Source organism: Capricornis sumatraensis, chromosome 11 (assembly GCF_032405125.1).
Source record: "Capricornis sumatraensis isolate serow.1 chromosome 11, serow.2, whole genome shotgun sequence".
Lineage (NCBI taxonomy): Eukaryota > Metazoa > Chordata > Mammalia > Artiodactyla > Bovidae > Capricornis > Capricornis sumatraensis.
In genome coordinates this window covers 86,779,330-86,797,121 of record NC_091079.1, presented here as the reverse complement: position 1 = coordinate 86,797,121, position 17,792 = coordinate 86,779,330, and the positions used below count along the sequence as shown (strand labels likewise).

The following is a 17,792-nucleotide window of genomic DNA, read 5'->3' as shown; positions in this document are numbered from 1 at the left end:
GGTCTTTTTCTCACTGCCTGCAACCTGTTCAAGTTTAAAAATCCGAGGCCAAAGCTTTTTGTGTTCAAACCTTTGTTAAAAAAATGTAAGGGTTTTCCTTTCACTTTTCCTGCTTTTCGGGTTCTGTCTTGGGTAGTTGTTGTTTAATCACTAAGTCATGCCCGACTCTTTTGCAACCCCATGGACCGTAGCCCACCAGGCTCCTCTGTCCATGGGATTTCCCAGGCAAGAATGCTGGAGTGGGTTGCCATTTCTTCCTCCAGGGAATCTTCCCGACCCAGGGATCGAATCCATGTCTCTTGCATTGCAGACAGATTTTTACCACTGAGTCACTGGGGAAGCCTCTCTCTTGGGTAGTTACCTGCACTAAAACAGGGTGGCATGAGGTATTTCAGCCCCTGGCTGGTCAGCACCAAGGCAGGAGAATCACCTGCAGGGGGCCTCTGGGCCTGGGTCGTGGTACATCCTCGCGTTCCCTGGGTCACGCATCTGCTCCACCCTGGCCTCTTCCCTTCTCTGGCACCCACCACGTTGAGAAGGCCTGCTCTGTGCCAGGCCTTGTGCTGGGCGCTGGAGCTGCTGCAGGTGAATGAGAAGGGATCTTAAATGACAATTTTCCTGTAGTCTGTCCATTTGGTGTTTTTGCTGTGTATGGTCAGGGCTACCCCAGCTTGCTGCTGGAACACCTCCTAAATTTAGCAGAGCAAGGGGAAAAGAACTTTGCTTTCCTGAGCTCTATGGGTCAGTGTAGCAATCTTGACCTCCAGCCAGCATTCCAGAAGCCCGGGCACCTACTTCATTCTGCCTCTGTTTGTTGTAACTGTAGGCAGGATAAAGCAAGAGCTTTATTTTCCTCATCCTCTAAGTAATGGAGAACTGTGGAGTGGTTCAACCAAATGGCAGCTGGGAAAGGTCTTTGGAAAGTTCAGTGGCTCCAAGACCGAGGTGCCTGTTGTTAGGAGTCTCAGAGGACCTAGCAAAGAGGTCAGGGCTCTGCTACAGCCTTGGAGTTCTAAGTCTGAAGTCCTCTTATTTTTTGTTGCCGTAAAGCAAAATGTCTTAGTTGAGCAAGAATCCTGAGACCAGCAAAAGTCAAGATGGGGCTCTGGCAGCCCTGACTGCAGATTACAAGCTTCCCTGGGAAGTGGGACCCATATTGCCCCCTGGCAAAGCCTGAGGAGATTGGTACCAACTCCACAAACAGGGGTCAATCTTGTGTGAACGATTGGGGTGGTTTTTTTAGGGTTAGGGGGTTTTGTTGTGTTAATCAGAGGCTGTTCCAGCAAATTAAAAACTTTTCTCTCAGCAAAAGTTATACTAAGATAATTATTTAATTTTTGTGTCTTACTGTGTTTTTCATCATGATTCTCTCAAAGAATCAGGACTGTGTCTGTTCATCTTTGTCCACAACGATAGGTGTTGGTTAGCTGAGGGAATGAGTGGGCAGAAATTATAAATTAATAACTGACAGGCCATCTGTGCCAGGCACTGTTCTAAGTCCCTCACATGTGTTAAGTTATTTTATCCTCACAGCAACCCATTGAGATGGAACTGTTACTCTCCTGTGATATACTGAGGAGGAAACCAAGGCACAGAGAGGCTGGATAATTTGCCCGAGGTCACACAGGCTGATAGTGTGAATTCAGAATTCGGGCCCAGGCTGTTTGGCCACAAACCTGTCTTCCTTGTCACTGCACCGAACAGCCTCCTAAAGGGGAAAACACTTAGCCTTTGGGGTCAGTAAAATGCAGATTGTGATCATTTCCCCCTTCAAGGGTGTTAGGAAGATTAAGAGAACTAACATGCAGAAGGCAGCTATAGCTAGCCTTCTGAGAGGCACAGACCCAGTGGATGTCAGGAGATAGATGCTTCTCGTCCTCTGACGGAAGGTCTCTGGAATCCATAGTGTGGTCTTTGTAGCCTTTGCCGCCAAGTAGCTTTTCATGATTAACTATGGAAAATGTCCGTATTCCTTGGCGTGTGGTTAGGTCTCTGGATGACGGGGAGCTGAGGGTCTCACAAAGTGGCCCCGATCGGCTAGTGGGGAGGCCGGTGGGCGGGGAGCAGCCTCCTCAGTCACCCATTCCGTTCTTTCTATGCACCCACCTTTTGTAGGCACTGTATGGGTGCCCTCTCTGCTCTCAGGAAACTCAGGCCTAGTGGGGACCCCTGGTCTGATCTGACTCAGATTTCTTCTTTCGCTCACCGGCCTACCCTTTGGTCTGTGATCACAGGAGTGTGATCTTCCTGTACACGTTTTCAGTTTTACCAAAGAGCTTGCTGTCCGTCTTTGATACTTTTTTTTTTTCTAATTAGGCAAATATAAAATGGCCAACTTTTCAGACTCGCTGCTATTTTATTCAGAGTTAATCGGCCTTTTTTTCTTTTCTTTTTTTAACTCCCCAAACTAGGCCATTCTTTGATCCCATCTTTCTAGTAAGATGGCTCAGAATTTACACATTTGCAGCTTCATTGTTGATCGCCGATCTCAAGTTCTTACAAGTTTAATGTTGATGTATAATCCACTTTTTGGAAAGTAATATATTACATTGCTTAAAATCCAAGATATTCCACCGGGTTTATGGTGAGAAGTCTCCCCCAACTCTTCATTTATTCTCCTTGGATAAAACAGAGTGACCGTTTCTTGGGTGGATTTCCAGACCCCCTGTGGAGCTCGGAGCACAAGTTAGAAGTTACGTATACCTACGCGTGCTCTTTGTTTTGCACAAAAAGTTGCTTCCTCCTGTTCTGCAAATTGCTTTGTTTACTTCATGATCTCTTAAATTACTCTGTACCAGTTAATTAAAAGCATCTTCATTGTTTTTATGGCTGCCTACTTTGCTGACAAAGGTCTGTCTAGTCAGAGCTATGGTTTTTCCAGTAGTCATGTATGGATATGAGAGTTGGACTATAAAGAAAGCTGAGCACCAGAGAACTGATGCTTTTGAACTGTGGTGTTGGAGAAGACTCTTGAGAGTTCCTTGGACTGCAAGGAGATCCAACTGGTCCATCCTAAAGCAGATCAGTCCTGAATATTCATTGGAAGGACTAATACTGAAGCTCCAATGCTTTGGCTACCAGATACGGAGAGCAGACTCATTGGAAAAGACCCTGATGCTGGGAAAGATTGAAGGCAGGAGAAGGGGAGGACAGAGGGTGAGATGGTTGTATGGCATCACCAACTCTATGGACATGAGTTTGAGCAAGCTCTGGGAGTTGGTGATGGACAGGGAAACCTGCTGTGCTGCAGTCCATGGGCTCGCAAAGAGTCAGACACGACTGAGGGACTGAACAGCAACAAGTACTTGCTTGTGAGCCAGAGCTGTAATTTTTTAACATCTCTTTTAGTTGTCTCCTTGTTTTGCTAAAACATACAATGCTATGGTGAGCAGCCTTGTACATATGTCATTTTTGCATAAATGAGGGTATATCTGTGAGATATATTCTCGTACATGGAATTGCTGAGTCACAGAGTATATGCATTTATAAATTAATGTGCTGTCAAAGGCCCCCCATAAAGGTAGTGTGTGCGCATACCTGTTTATCAATTTCTTGCCTTTTTCCATAACGTAAGGAAGAATCATGTTAGTCACTCAGTCGTATTCGACTCTCTGCATCTTTGTGGACTGAAAGCCCACCAGGCTCCTCTGTCCCTGGGATTCTCCAGGCAAGAATACTGGAATGGGTTGCCCTTCCCTTCTCCAGGGGATCTCCCTGACTCAGAGATTGAACCTGGGTCTCCTGCATTGCAGGCAGATTCTTTACCATCTGAGCCATCAGGGATAAAGTAGATAAAAGTGGTCTCTGTATTGTTCCAGTGTGTCCATATCCTACCATGAACATGATTGAGCATCTTTTTTTTTTTAACTTGCCTGAGAGCTACTGGATTTTTTTGCTCAGTGAACTGTCTCTTCATATCCTTTGCCCACTTTTCTATTTGTTTTTCTCTGTCCATTTGTTGTTCTTTCTGTTAATTGATTTGGTAGGGAGAGCTTTGTAATTAGGCGAGTTAACCCTTTGCCTTCATATGAGTTGCAAATATTTTTTCCAAGTTTACCTATCACTTTTCCTTGGACTTTGTTACTGGTTTCTTTGTCATGCAAATTTGTCAGCTTTCTCCTTTGTGACCTCGGGGGGTTTGTATCATGCTTTAGAAAGGCCTTCCCCACCCTGAGGTTGTGGTGTCTTTCACTTTTCACTGTCATGCATTGGAGAAGGAAATGGCAACCCACTCCAGTGTTCTTGCCTGGAGAATCCCAGGGACAGGAGAGCCTGGTGGGCTGCTGTCCATGGGGTCGCACAGAGTCGGACACGACTGAAGCGACTTAGCAGCAGCAGCATAGGTTTTTTTTTTTAGTTCTACCATCAGTTTTTTTTTCTAGAATTTTGTTTTGTTTTTACTTTTAGTTGTTTGAGTCATCTAGAATGTATTTTGGTACGAGGCATGAGTTATGAGGCTCTATCTTCTTTTCCTCGGCCACAGTTGCTCATTTTAGCCTCGCTTTTATTTTGTGACTTACCAATTGCATGCCCAGTCCACCTCTCGTATACCATCCCTGTGCATCTCCGATGAGTCAATCCGATGAGTGGGATTTAGGGTGACAGGTAAGTTTTCATAAGGCAGTTTGGCAAAGGGGAAAGATCACTATCTTCAGAGTCTAGCAGGCCTGGTTTTGAAGCTGGCTGTGCAACTTCTTAGCTCCACAGTCTTGAGAAAGTTACTAAACCTATGTGACCTTTGTTACCTCATCTGTAAGATGTGGTTGATAACAGCCCATATTGCAGATGGATTGTGACAATTAGAGATAATGTGTAGAAACTGCCTGTTCAGTGCCTGACGCACAGCAGAGCCTTGATAGACAGGACCTGTTACCCTGGCTGTCATCGTTAGCAGTATCAGTAGTGTGACTTGGTCTGAATGAGGACGTTGTGCCCCCACCCCCGCTGTGTGTAGCCATTCTTCAGTAAAAGCTAATGTTCCTGGGAGTTGGATACAGGGCTCCCCTACATAAGCCAAAGGGCATGGCAAGTGCCCTAGGATGATCAGCCTGGCATTTTAAAGTTGTGTTTATAACCTCTGGGCAAATGTGGAATTGTTAGGATGACTATTAAAATAAGATTGCACTTTGCTACAAGAAGTCTATCCTACTGTAAAGAATGGTTTTGTAATCAGATTTCTGAATCTAACCACCAAGTGTTGTTTGTCCAGGATGAGTTCAGTGCTGTTTGGCTATGTGATGGTCTAGGAAACATTTAAGACCTGTATGACATCTTATTTCAGAACCTTATGTTCGGTCTTGTCATAACTCTGGAAATAACTTCATTGGGTGCAGAAACTTCGCGGTCTAAACAGGAGTTGGTACTTAAGTTAACACTTTTAAACCACCACCCAGGACTCAGTCCTTACTGAGGTAATAATTGCTTCATCCCATACCTTTTCATGTGCGTATTCTGATACTCAAGATCTTTTTTTTATGCAAACTTGGTTTTCTTCTAAGATTCTTTTTTGACCTTTTTCCTTTAGTAACATTCAATCTTCATTTAACATTTGTCTTTTGAAAACTTTCACTGTAGACAGTCCTCCTCCAGATAAACCCAGTTTCTCTGATCATTTCTAAATGTATTGCAACCAGTTTCATCATCTCGAAACTATGTCATTCCATTGTGTTTCTTCTCATATTTTCTCTTACTTATCCTACTTCTTTCTAAACTGGAACACTGAACTTCCCTCTCCCAAGCTTCTCGAAAATTATCAATACTTCAGAAAATCTTCCAGTTGTTTTTCTGTTTTCCTACTTTTGTTTGCTTCTCTGAGCCCCAGATACGTTACTAGAATCTTCTTTGTTAATGTAAACTGTTAAAACCTAACATTTTCACCATCAATGGTAAGAAAACTTCCATTTTGGGGATTTTTGTTGTTTAGTCGCTAAATCATGTCAGACTCTTTTGCAACCCTGTACTGTAGCCCACCAGGCTCCTCTATCCATGGGATTTCCCAGGCAGGAATACTGGAGTGGGTTTGTCATTTCCTTCTCCAGGGATCTTTCCAACCCAGGAATCGGACCTGTATCGCCTATGTTGGCAGGTGGATTCTTTACAAGTGAGCCACCAGGGAAGCCTTTGGGGAATTTTACTTCATTGTAAAACAGTAAGTTTTCTTCCATAATAATCAGTCCAGAAATACATTGAGGGCCTTCTGTGTCCCCAGGCTCTGTGGATACAGGTGTGAATAATTCCCTGCCTTTAGGAGTTTACTCTCTGCAAAGAAGACAGATAACATATAAACCAACAGATGTAATCATTTCAGTTTACTGGGGTTATGGAGGAGTTCTACACAGTAACACATGAGGAATGACCAGGCTGGAGCAGGGCGGAGCAGCTTGTCTCCTTCTTTACAATTCTTATGTTTAGAATTTAAATACAAGTTTAAATCTGGTCTTTTGTTTCCTCTTCATTTTTCCTTTAACATTTTTTACTAGTGCTTTCTGGTGGCGTTGCACTGCCCCGTTTTGTTCATCCCTTGGATAGCCAACCGCCCATATTTGACAAGTGACTGCGTAATCTCATTGCCTCGTGTCCTTCCTCCTTGTTTTTTGAGATAATTTTTATTTAATTTATTTTTGGCTGTGCTGGGTCTTCGTGTGGGCTTTTCTCTAGTTGCGACAAATGAGGGCAACTCTCTAGTTGTGGTGCTTGGGTTTCCCTGTTGCAGTGGCTTCTGTTGTGGAGCATGGGCTCTGGGGCGTGCAGGTTTCATAATCTTATGCTTCCTTTCTGATTCCTGAACAGTTTTCCGCCACAGCCTCTGTAGTGAAGGTCATCTTTGTGTGTGTGTGTGCTCAATCAAGTCTGAGTCTCTCAGACCCCATGGACTGTGTAGCCCACCAGGCTCCTCTGTCCATGGGATTTCCCAGGCAAGAATGGTGCAAGTTGCCATTTCCTTCTCTAGAGGATCTTCCTGATCCAAGGATTGAACACGTGTCTCCTGCGTCTCCTGCATTGACAGGTGGATTCTTTACCACTGAGCCGCTTGGGAAGCCCCTTTGTAAAAGAATGATGATCCTCAAATGCTTGTCTGCGTAGAACGTGTGTTGGGGTGTAAGGTTGACAATGCTTTTATCATAAGAACTGGACTTTACTATGAGAGCTGTACTATTTTAGGAAATACCATGCTGCTGCTGCTGCTGCTGAGTCGCTTCAGTCCTGTCTGACTCTGTGCGACCCCATAGACAGCAGCCCACCAGGCTCCCCTGTCCCTGGACTGGGTTGCCATTTCCTTCTCCAATGCATGAAAGTGAAAAGTGAAAGTGAAGTTGTTCAGTCATGTCTGACTCTGTGCGACCTCATGGACTACAGCCTACCAGGCTCCTCCATCCATGGGATTTTCCAGGCAAGAGTACTGGAGTGGGGTGCCATTGCCTTCTCCGAGGAAATACCATAGTAAATAGTAAATAGTGAATGTAATGGCTTAGCTCAGCAAAATAAAGTTAGCAATCCCCAGGTTTTTAGAACATGGAGCTCGTACTCCTTCTAGACTGACTGTAGATTCAAAAATAACACTCAGTGTTCCTTTTCTGTTTTCAGGGATGACTCTGTCCCAGAAGACAACATCTGGAGGGGCATCCTCTCTGTAATTTTCTTCTTTCTTATCATCAGTGTATTAGCTTTCCCCAATGGTAAGTGATGTAATGCTTTATCACATTTCTCCCGTCCATTGTGTCCTTGTTGGTATTTTTGAGATGCATGTCATCTAGAAGATGAAACTAGAGGGTGGAGTAAAAAAAAGAATCTGAACGTTGCGTGGTGACTCGGGGAGCAGGCTCTGGAGGCAGACTGCCCATTCCTAGCTCTGTCTCCTCGATCCTCCTTTAAGACATTTCTGTCTGAAATGGAGAGAAGTACAGCGGTAACAGTAAACTGAATTAATACCATAAAATACTCTGAACAGTGGCTGACGAATCATAAGCGCTCAGTGAATGTCAACTGTTGTTGTTCTTACTGGTTTTGGTATTATCAGCTAAGTTGTAAAATACGCAGTTACTGCTCATTTGCTCCTTTTTGCTAAGGATGGGGTCAGTGCTTTAATGAATATTACTTAAATAACTTGCTGTCTTTAACTGGAAACTTTTCTGGGATATGAATTTCCATTATCAGGTTAAAAAAAAATGATTATTGTGACATTTTCCTCTTTCAGTGTTATGGAGTGAGGCAAAAGCCTTGGTTTAAAAACTAATTTCTGCCACACTTAAGATTCACCCCTTTCCTCTGAATGGTCCCTAACAAGTTATATTATTTTTTTTTTATTCTGCTTCAGTACTTCCTCCCTGGAATATTCTTTACTTATTCTCTGCAGGTGATTTTCCAAATATTCACTTTTTGTTTCTTTAACATTTAGGGTATTTTGTAACTGTTGCTGTCTTTTTTGCCAGTTGTGCTCCATGAGCCCTGCTCAGGTTTTAAATATCATGATTTTTGATTTAAGATGTGTTTCTTCTCCATCCTCCTATCTATTCAGTAGAGTATAATCTGTAATATACAGAGCTCCTTATGAATGTTACCAATGCTACCTGGAGCTGCACCCTGGTGATAGGATTCCAATACCAATTCCATTGTGTGTGTGGGTGTGGAGGGGTGGTGTCCATTGCTGAACATCAACTGGGCGTCCTGCAGTTCTACTCAATTTGACACTGTCTGCCTGGGGATAGATTGGATTCCACAGGTTAAGTTCCAACCAGCTGCTGCTGCCTCCACTGAGATGCCAGTCACAAGTCCAGAGTGTCCCCTGTGCTTCTGACCCAATGGCTGAAGATCAGAGGTTCCCGTGACCTCCTCTTCAGGTTTGATTAATTTGCTAGAACAGCTCCGGAGACCAGTTTACTCTCAGATAACTGAGAATATGAACCGACAGCCAGATGCAGAGATGGTTGGTGGAAAGGGGGGAGCCCCTTCCATGCTTTCTCAGGGCGCCATTTGCACCAGATTTCCACGTGCTCACCAACCCAGAAGCTTTCTGAGCTCTATCCTTTTAGGTTTCTGTGGAAGTTTCATCACGTTGGTAATGACTGATTAAATCTTTCAGTTCAGTTCAGTTCAGTCGCTCTGTCGTGTTCAACTCTTTGCGACCCCATGAATCGCAGCACGCCAGGCCTCCCTTTCCATCACCAACTCCTGGAGTTCACTCAGATTCATGTCCATCGACTCTGTGATGCCATCCAGGCATCTCATCCTCTGTTGTCCCCTTCTCCTCCTGCCCCCAATCCCTCCCAGCATCAGAGTCTTTTCCAATGAGTCAACTCTTCGCATGAGGTGGCCAAAGTACTGGAGTTTCAATTTTAGCATCATTCCTTCCAAAGAAATCCCAGGGCTGATCTCCTTCAGAATGGACTGGTTGGATCTCCTTGCAGTCCAAGGGACTCTCAAGAGTCTTCTCCAACACCACAGTTCAAAAGCATCAATTCTTCGGCGCTCAGCCTTCTTCACAGTCCAACTCTCACATCCATACATCAGTTCAGTTCAGTTCAGTTCAGTCGCTCAGTCGTGTCCGACTCTTTGCGACCCCATGAATCACAGCACACCAGGCCTCCCTGTCCATCACCATCTCCCAGAGTTCACTCAGACTCATGTCCATCGAGTCCGTGATGCCATCCAGCCATCTCATCCTCGGTCGTCCCCTTCTCCTCCTGCCCCAATCCCTCCCAGCATCAGAGTCTTTTCCAGTGAGTCAACTCTTCACATGAGGTGGCCAAAGTACTGGAGTTTCAATTTTAGCATCATTCCTTCCAAAGAAATCCCAGGGCTGATCTCCTTCAGAATGAACTGGTTGGATCTCCTTGCAGTCCAAGGGACTCTCAAGAGTCTTCTCCAACACCACAGTTCAAAAGCATCAATTCTTCGGCGCTCATCCTTCTTCACAGTCCAACTCTCACATCCATACATCAGTTCAGTTCAGTTCAGTCGCTCAGTCGTGTCCAACTCTTTGCGACCCCATGAATCACAGCACACCAGGCCTCCCTGTCCATCACCATCTCCCAGAGTTCACTCAGACTCAAGTCCATCGAGTCCGTGATGCCATCCAGCCATCTCATCCTCAGTCGTCCCCTTCTCCTCCTGCCCCCAATCTCTCCCAGCATCAAAGTCTTTTCCAATGAGTCAACTCTTCGCATGAGGTGGCCAAAGTACTGGAGCTTCAGCTTTAGCATCATTCCTTCCAAAGAAATCCCAGGGCTGATCTCCTTCAGAATGGACTGGTTGGATCTTCTTGCAGTCCAAGGGACTCTCAAGAGTCTTCTCCAACACCACAGTTCAAAAGCATCAATTCTTCTGCGCTCAGCCTTCTTCACAGTCCAACTCTCACATCCATACATGACCACAGGAAAAACCATAGCCTTGACTAGGTGGACCTTAGTCGGCAAAGTAACGTCTCTGCTCTTGAATATACTATCTAGGTTGGTCATAAATTTTCTTCCAAGGAGTAAGCATCTTTTAATTTCATGGCTGCAGTCACCATCTGCAGTGATTTTGGAGTCCCAAAAAATAAAGTCTGACACTGTTTCTACTGTTTCCCCATCTATTTCCCATGAAGTGATGGGACCAGATCTTTGTTTTCTGAATGTTGAGCTTTAAGCCAACTTTTTCACTCTCCTCTTTCACTTTCATCAAGAGGCTTTTTAGCTCCTTTTCACTTTCTACCATAAGGGTGGTGTCATCTGCATACATGACTACTGGAAAAACCATAGCCTCCACTAGACCCTAGGCCATTGGTAATTAATTTGCCCGCCAGCCCCTCCCCCATCGCCAGAGGTCAGGGCGGGACTGAAGGGTTCCTATCTCTAATCACCTTGTTGGCTCCACTGGCCTCCTTCCTGAGCCACTTCATTAAGGTAACAAAAGACTCTTATCACTTACGAAATTCCAGGAGTTTAGAACTCAGTTCCAGAAAGGGGGCAAAGATCAAATACTTGCTTCTTATAGATCACAGTACTCAAGAAAGTCCCCTGCATACGAGTTCTGTTCCAGAATGCATTCGTATGTCCAGTTTGTTCATAAATTCAACAACGTTAGGTATCTAACTAATACATTCGGCCACATAGTACATTGCTATAATAGATTTATTATTTGTTAATTGTGTTATTCACACAAATAACATATTTTAAAAAACCCAAAAGATAAAGCATTGTTAGTCTCAGAGTACAGTACTTTGAAAAGTACGGTGTGTTAGTCGCTCAGTCGTGTCCGACCCTTTGCAATCCCAGGGACTATAGCTCTCCAGGCTCCCCTGTCCATGGAATTCTGCAGGCTGGAATTCTGGAGTGGGCTGCCACGCCCTTCTCTAGGGGATCTTCCTGACCCAGGGATTGAACCTGGTCAAATTCTTTACCATCTGAGCAAATTCTTTACCATCTGAGCCCCGAAGGGAGCCTGAGAAGTACAGTCACATGAGCTATACTGGGGCTGCTTTCCCACTTGCTTCTGGACACCTTGGGCTTGAAATAAAGACACTGGACCGCTGTACTCTATACCATGAAAGTGAAAGGAAAGTGAAAGTGGAAGTTGCTCAGTCCTGTCTGACTCTTCGTGACCCCATGGACTGTACAGTCCATGGCATTCTCCAGGCCAGAAGAGAATGGGAGTGGGTAGCCTTTCCCTTCTCCAGGGTGTCTTCCCAACCCAGGGATTGAACCGGGGTCTCCCAACGTTGCAGGCGATTCTTTACTAGCTGAGCCACAAGGAAAGCCTAAGGAGACTGGAGTGGGTAGCCTATCCCTTCTCCAGCGGATCTTCCCCACTCAGGAATCGAACCAGGGTCTCCTGCATTGCAGGCGGATTCTTGGCCAGCTGAGCTCTGAGGGAAGCCCACTCTATACAGCAAAGTACACTAAAGCACAAGCACTTGTAGGGGATGCACGCACGTGAGAGTGCACACCAGACGCGCGAACTAACTTACGTGATTGGACACACACATGCACGTTTGCACCGTTGAATGTTTACAACTTGAAGGCCCATATGTAGGGGTCTTACTGTGTAATACATGTCAAGTCTTCCAGGTTTTGCAAAATGCTGCCAGTGGAATTTTGTTCTGTATTATTATTTCTTTTCATGAGCATTTTCATTTTCCATATTTTTTATATTTATTTGTGTGTGCTGAGTCTTAGGTGGGGCATGCAGAATTTTTAGTTGTACCTTTCAAACTCTTAGTTTCGACATGTGGGAATCTAGTTCCCCGAACGGAGATTGAACCTGGGCCCTCGGCATTGGAACTGTGGAATCTTAGCCCCTGGACCACCAAGGAATTCCCTGTTCTGTAATTTTGTGGGTTCTGCTGGTATCGTAATAATCCAACCAGTAAAACCATGATTCTGAATCCTTCGGCGAGTGGATCATTCTAGATGACCAAGTTATTTGGCAGCTGAGTTTAGTTCTCCAACCCCTCAAGCTTTTAGATTTTTACTTTTATTTTTGTGTTTTTAGTGAAAACCTTTCAAGATATGAAAACCTGTGTCTTAGTGTAGGCTGCTGTGATAGCATACCGTGGACTCAGCGGCTTACACAGAAGATTTCATCCTGTAGCAGCTGTGAACCTGTCAAGCCAAGCAAGCTCCGTGCTTACAGAATACGAGAGCCGGCCAGGCGCAGAGCAGACACTGCCAGCCCCAAAAGAAGAGACTGGGAGGAAGGAAGGGGCGACAAATTCTAGGCCAAAATTTAGGAAGGCAAACTGAGATTTCAGGGTTTGAGAATAATCCTCCTGGACTCGACGCTCTGCCGTCCAGACCCCCTGGGGCAGTGGTCTGCCCCTGCAGCTTGCCCAGTCGGGGTTGAATCCCCGAGACTCTAGCAGACTCTTCTCCCCGGCCCTACTGGGCATCGGTCTTGCCCTTTGAAACCAAGGTGGAGGCCATCCTGCTCCTGTCCCCGCCATGGCCCTGATGGATGATCTCTGAGCCACCTTGGGGTCCTTCTTCCTATGTCTAAAGGATAGCAAATGTTCACAGTCAAGTAGCTCTGTGGTTTGGCCCTGAAGGATCCAGAAAGGCCAACCGTCTTCACCTTCAGAGTTAGAATTTCAACATGTGAATTTGGGGGGCTGCAAACCTTCTGTCCACAACACCTGCATGCCTTACGCGGATAATGACCAAACATGATTTGGCCTTTCCTTGGTGATTGCAGCGTGGAGAGAAGATGTTCAGGATACAGAGAGGTCATGGAATGAAGGGGAATTGGCCCAGCTGTGACATTTACATCCTAGGAAACATCCCCAGTGTTGAACAGCTTCTCAAATTATTTGTCTTACTTTCTTTTTCCTCCCGCTTTCAACACACAAGGGCTTCGCAGGTGGCATTAGTGGCAAAGAACCTGCCTGCCAGTGAAGGAGACATAAGAGACTCTAATTTGATCCCTGGGTCGGGAAGATCCCCGGGAAGAAGTCATGGCAACCCACATCAGTATTCTTGCCCAGAGAATCCCCATGGAGAGAGGAGCCTGGTGGGCTGCAGTCCAAAGGGCCACAAAGAGTCAGACATGACTGAAGCAATTTAGCACGCATGCAGGCCCCAGCACACAATATCTCAAGAGTTTAGGTTTAGGGACAGCTTGGACTTCACAGAGCCCGTCCTCTCTTTCAAGGGCGCTGTGCCGTCGTGCAGCTTAAGTGGCCACTTGGGGCATCGAGCATTTTCTACACAGTGGTGGTCCCCCTAAGCTCTGGAACCTGGCCTTAACAAAGGTAGCCTAAGAATATAGCCCAGAGTAGATGGTAAACTGCATCTCGGGTTTGCTGCCAACACAAGGCCTGCGGGTGCCTGAGCCCCAAGGGAAGATGAACAGGTGACAGTTCAGCTGGTGGCTCCTGACACTCCCTCAGCCCCTGCCTGCTGTGTCGTGTGTAGACCAGTGGCTTACTCCCCAGCCATCGTTTGATGCCAGGACCACTGTTGGTCTATACCCTCTCTTCCTGTTTCTTATCTCATTTGTCCCCCACCATCTTTTTTTTTTTTCTTCTAATTTTTATTTTAAATCAGTCAGTGAGAACACAGTATGTGCTCAGGAAACTAATCAATCCAGAGATGTGTCTGTTCTCTCAGCCTCCTGTTCTCCTTGGCTGGGTGTTAATTCCTGTGTGTTTTTTCGCAGCTTCGCAGGTTTCTTTTCTGCTTTTTTAGAAACATTTAGGCTTGCTAATTCTAAGAGCTGTGCTGGAAGTTTAGGGATTCCCAGACTCAGCCCTCCATAGCTGCGATTTTACAGCCTTTCCTGCTGGGGGACTCCAGCAGGCAGTGGGGCTGTGGTGATTTCCTTAAGGTCCCCAAAGCCCTGGACGGTGGGGACTGCATCTGTCGGATGTGACATTTTGCATGCTTTCTGCTCTTTTCCCTCGTGAAGGAAAAGAGCAGAAAGCATGTCGTCTTCAATGTCCGCTTCACCGGTTCAGTCTCTCATGGTGGGCCTGGGCTTCTGTTTTCCCTTTTGGAAAGATAAAGGCTGTTTGTTTTCATGCTTTCCCTGGCTCCCCTGACCGTGTGATAACACACAAAGCAGGGAGGACCCGCAGGGTCCTGCTTGATTTACGGCTGATCCCAAGGCCGGCCAGTCACTCCTGGACCACCCTCAGCCGCTGCCGCCAGCCTGGGGTTAGGGCCCAGCCCTGCACGGTCCTGTGCTCAGCAGAGCCCTGGTCTTGTCTCACACGCGGCCCATCATGGGGTGCCTCGTCTCTGTCTCCTGTGTGTGTCTCTCTCTCTGTTTCTCCTTCTCTCTGCCAGTCACTGGCTCTTCTTTCTCCCAGGAGCGCTGTCTCAGGGCCTCGGTTGGCCTGTGTCTGGGATGCTTGGACTCCACGTCCGCAGCGGGGAGGCTGTGCCTTTCCTTCTCTGGTGATCAGACCCTTTGCCCACAAAAAGGACAGAGACCTTCAGAATTCTGCGCAGGAAGGGTTAGGATGTCAGGGAAGCCGTGCTTGGAGGGACTGTCTCGCAGCCACGTGTACTGAGTGAGGCCACTATTGTCTGCCTTGTTCTCTAAAGAGCCAGTTACTCTACGTCAGATCAGTAAAACCGTAAGTTTCCACATTAAAGAATGCTGTCCTTGAATATTTTTTTGAATCAGGAGGTGGCATGGAGTTGATGGGGCTGGGGACCTGGTTGGCCCTCCTGGGAAAGGGTCCCCCCTGGCATGTGACTGGCCCCCTCCCCCAGCTGGCATACAGACGCCAGCCTTTGTGGGAGCTGTTCCGCTGGATGGATGAAACTCCGTTTCTCTGAGTGGTGTGGACCTGCCTCTTCCCATTCCAGTCTTGCCACCTCGTCTTCCACTCTCCCCACCCTTGGCGCAAATTCTCGAATTAAGTATTGGAATGAATGGGAGGAACGGAGCCCAGCATCTGCCTTCTCCTTGAAAGGCAGTTTTGGGGAAGTGCCCACAGTGGATGGCATTCCCAGAATGGCTCTGTTTTGGCAGAGTCACATGCATTTCTCCTTGACCTAGTAAAGGTTGCCCTAAATGTTTACGCATCAGCCTGAATTTGGTTATCTCCCTATGTCTTGTATGTGTGATCACGTTCACGTATGCTCTCTGTGTGCCAGGACTGGTCTGCTCCTACAGGAGGGGGCCCTGTGGTTCTTCTGGAACAGAGTCCAGATGACAAAGACCCTTGACTTTCTCCATAAGGTCTATAACAGCTGGTATGCTTTTGGCCTCAGATAATAGGAGATGTCTTTCAAAGTGGCTTAAAGAATAAATAAAACGTTTGCTTTCTTGCATCCACGAGAGGTTCTGCGAGAGAGTGGTTTAGGGTTGGCTAATTGAGCAGCTCGGTGACACGTGAAGACCCGGGCTCTCTACCTATCTCGTGGCCTTGGGACAGCTGCAGCCCTGCTGGCGTGCAGCTGTGGGTGGTGTCCAGCCACAGAGGGGCCCCTGTCTTCCCCTGAATCTTAGAGCGAAGAGGGCTTTTCTAGAAAGCCTGCAGCGCGCGTGCCCCCCGTCTACTTCAGTTAGGCTTAGGCCCCACCCCACTCTGCCCCAGGCTGACCCGAGGACAGGCATTTGGTGGTTGGAGGATCTCCCAGGCACATTCATAGATCTCCCGTAGCTCTCTGCTGGCTGGAAGAGTGGAAGAGAACCAGGATTGCCTCCATCAGCTTAGAATTTACCGCTGGGGTTCATGGAGGAGGAGTGGAGGAGACTCAGGCAAACTTTTTCATTTGACAGTTGACAGAGTGAGTGACGGGGTGGGCTCCAGAGTTCCTTCCTTGCATTCGATAAACGCACGAGGAGAGACACCCCAGGGGGGAGACCCGGGAGGGAGAGGGTGTGTTACCTATACCCACTTCTTTTCTGTCACCTTTTCTCCCATTCTGTCTCTTCTGGTTCCCTTGAAGAAAACATTTTAAATACCGCCTCCACCTCCTTAGAGCAACTGGCCCTCCCATGTAAGTGTAATTTTAACTATGCCACTGTAGCATTGGAGTGTAATTATAACCGCGTCACGGTCACCGGAGTGAAATTTAGAAACCCGCTGCATCTCCAGCTGGCTGTGAGATTTCTTTCAACAGGTGACTTCTGTGTGCCTTTCCAACTTCGGAGGGCCTCCTTTACACTCCTCCCCTTCCACCCCACCCGACCCCAGCCACCCCAGCCTTATCCTGAGCCCCCGTTGCCCAGCCCACGGTGGTCTTTTCAACAGATACGTGGTGAATTAAGTAATGAATCTGTCAGGAAAGAAGTTCACAGAATTAGCCCTCTCTTGGCCTCTTCTCATATGCAAGAGGAGCACCGTTGAGCTCTTCTTCAGGGTATTTTGAAGAGGGTGAGAGCTCTAGGATGTCTTGATTTTTCCGAGTTTACCCTTCTATTTGTCCTCATCTGATTTCTCTGAGCTTAGATAGTGCGAATCACATCTCCTTGAGGCATGAAGGCGATCCAGAAGATTCATTGTCTCCTAAATTAAAAGAAGGAAAAAATGGTATAATCTCCCCTCATTCACTGTCTTCTGCCCCACGCTTTTTTTTTTTTTTTTTGATAGAAAAATTATTTCTTAGGTTTGAAATTTGCTGAGAGATCATTTTTTCCCCACCTTTTCTGGGTTTTTCCTAGAGGAATTTAAACTTTAAACTAGTACTAATCAAATATCTTGCAATTTCCTTTGTCAATTACACCCGATAAAGCTGAAAACGAGATAATAAAGAGAAAAGGCAGATTGCGAGGCTCCCAGGCACAGTCCTTCCGCTGCTGGAAAGGCAGCTTCTGACTTGGGTTAAAAGGATTCTCTCTCCCTTGGGTTGGTTCGTAGAGCTCAGATGTTCGTGGATGTGACCATAGGTTGCTGGCAATTCAAGCTGTGATCTTAAGTTTCAATTTCTGAGGAAGTGTTTTAAATGCGTGCTCTCCGGTGGCAAAGAACGTTTGGTTTCTGTTTTCTTTTGAAATCAAACTGGCTCTTAATATCTGATTGAAAATGAGGTATTCCAGTCATAGGGACTGATAAGTAAAACATGTAGATTTCATAATGTGTCTTGTGCGAAAACCACCTTCGTAAATCAGACCAGCACTGGTTTCTCCATCACCACCCCGAGACGCCTGCCCCGTCTCTCCTGCATAATTGAACTGAGGACCCAGACTTTTCCAGGCAGCTTGTACGAAATCAGAAATAAAGTATAGACAAGAAGTCCTGCCACCTCCCCGCTCACCGCCCCCGGCCATGAGATGGGCCACTCCTCCTGGGCGTCCTGGCTATAACACTGGGCAGAGGAAGACCACTGAGGAAATAGTTTGCGGGGAGTGAGATCTGTGGGCAG

The 17,792-nt window shown here is 46.5% G+C and overlaps 1 protein-coding gene across 1 annotated transcript in view; it reads left to right on the top strand.

Moving 5' to 3' along the window:
- The window catches only part of PTDSS1 (phosphatidylserine synthase 1), a 71,879-nt gene that overhangs the window by 6,860 nt on the left and 47,227 nt on the right, over positions 1-17,792 (top strand). Inside the window, exon 2 of the mRNA XM_068983549.1 lies at positions 7,585-7,676. Within this exon, the coding sequence (XP_068839650.1) occupies positions 7,585-7,676 (92 nt within the window). The remainder of the gene's footprint in view (positions 1-7,584; positions 7,677-17,792) is intronic.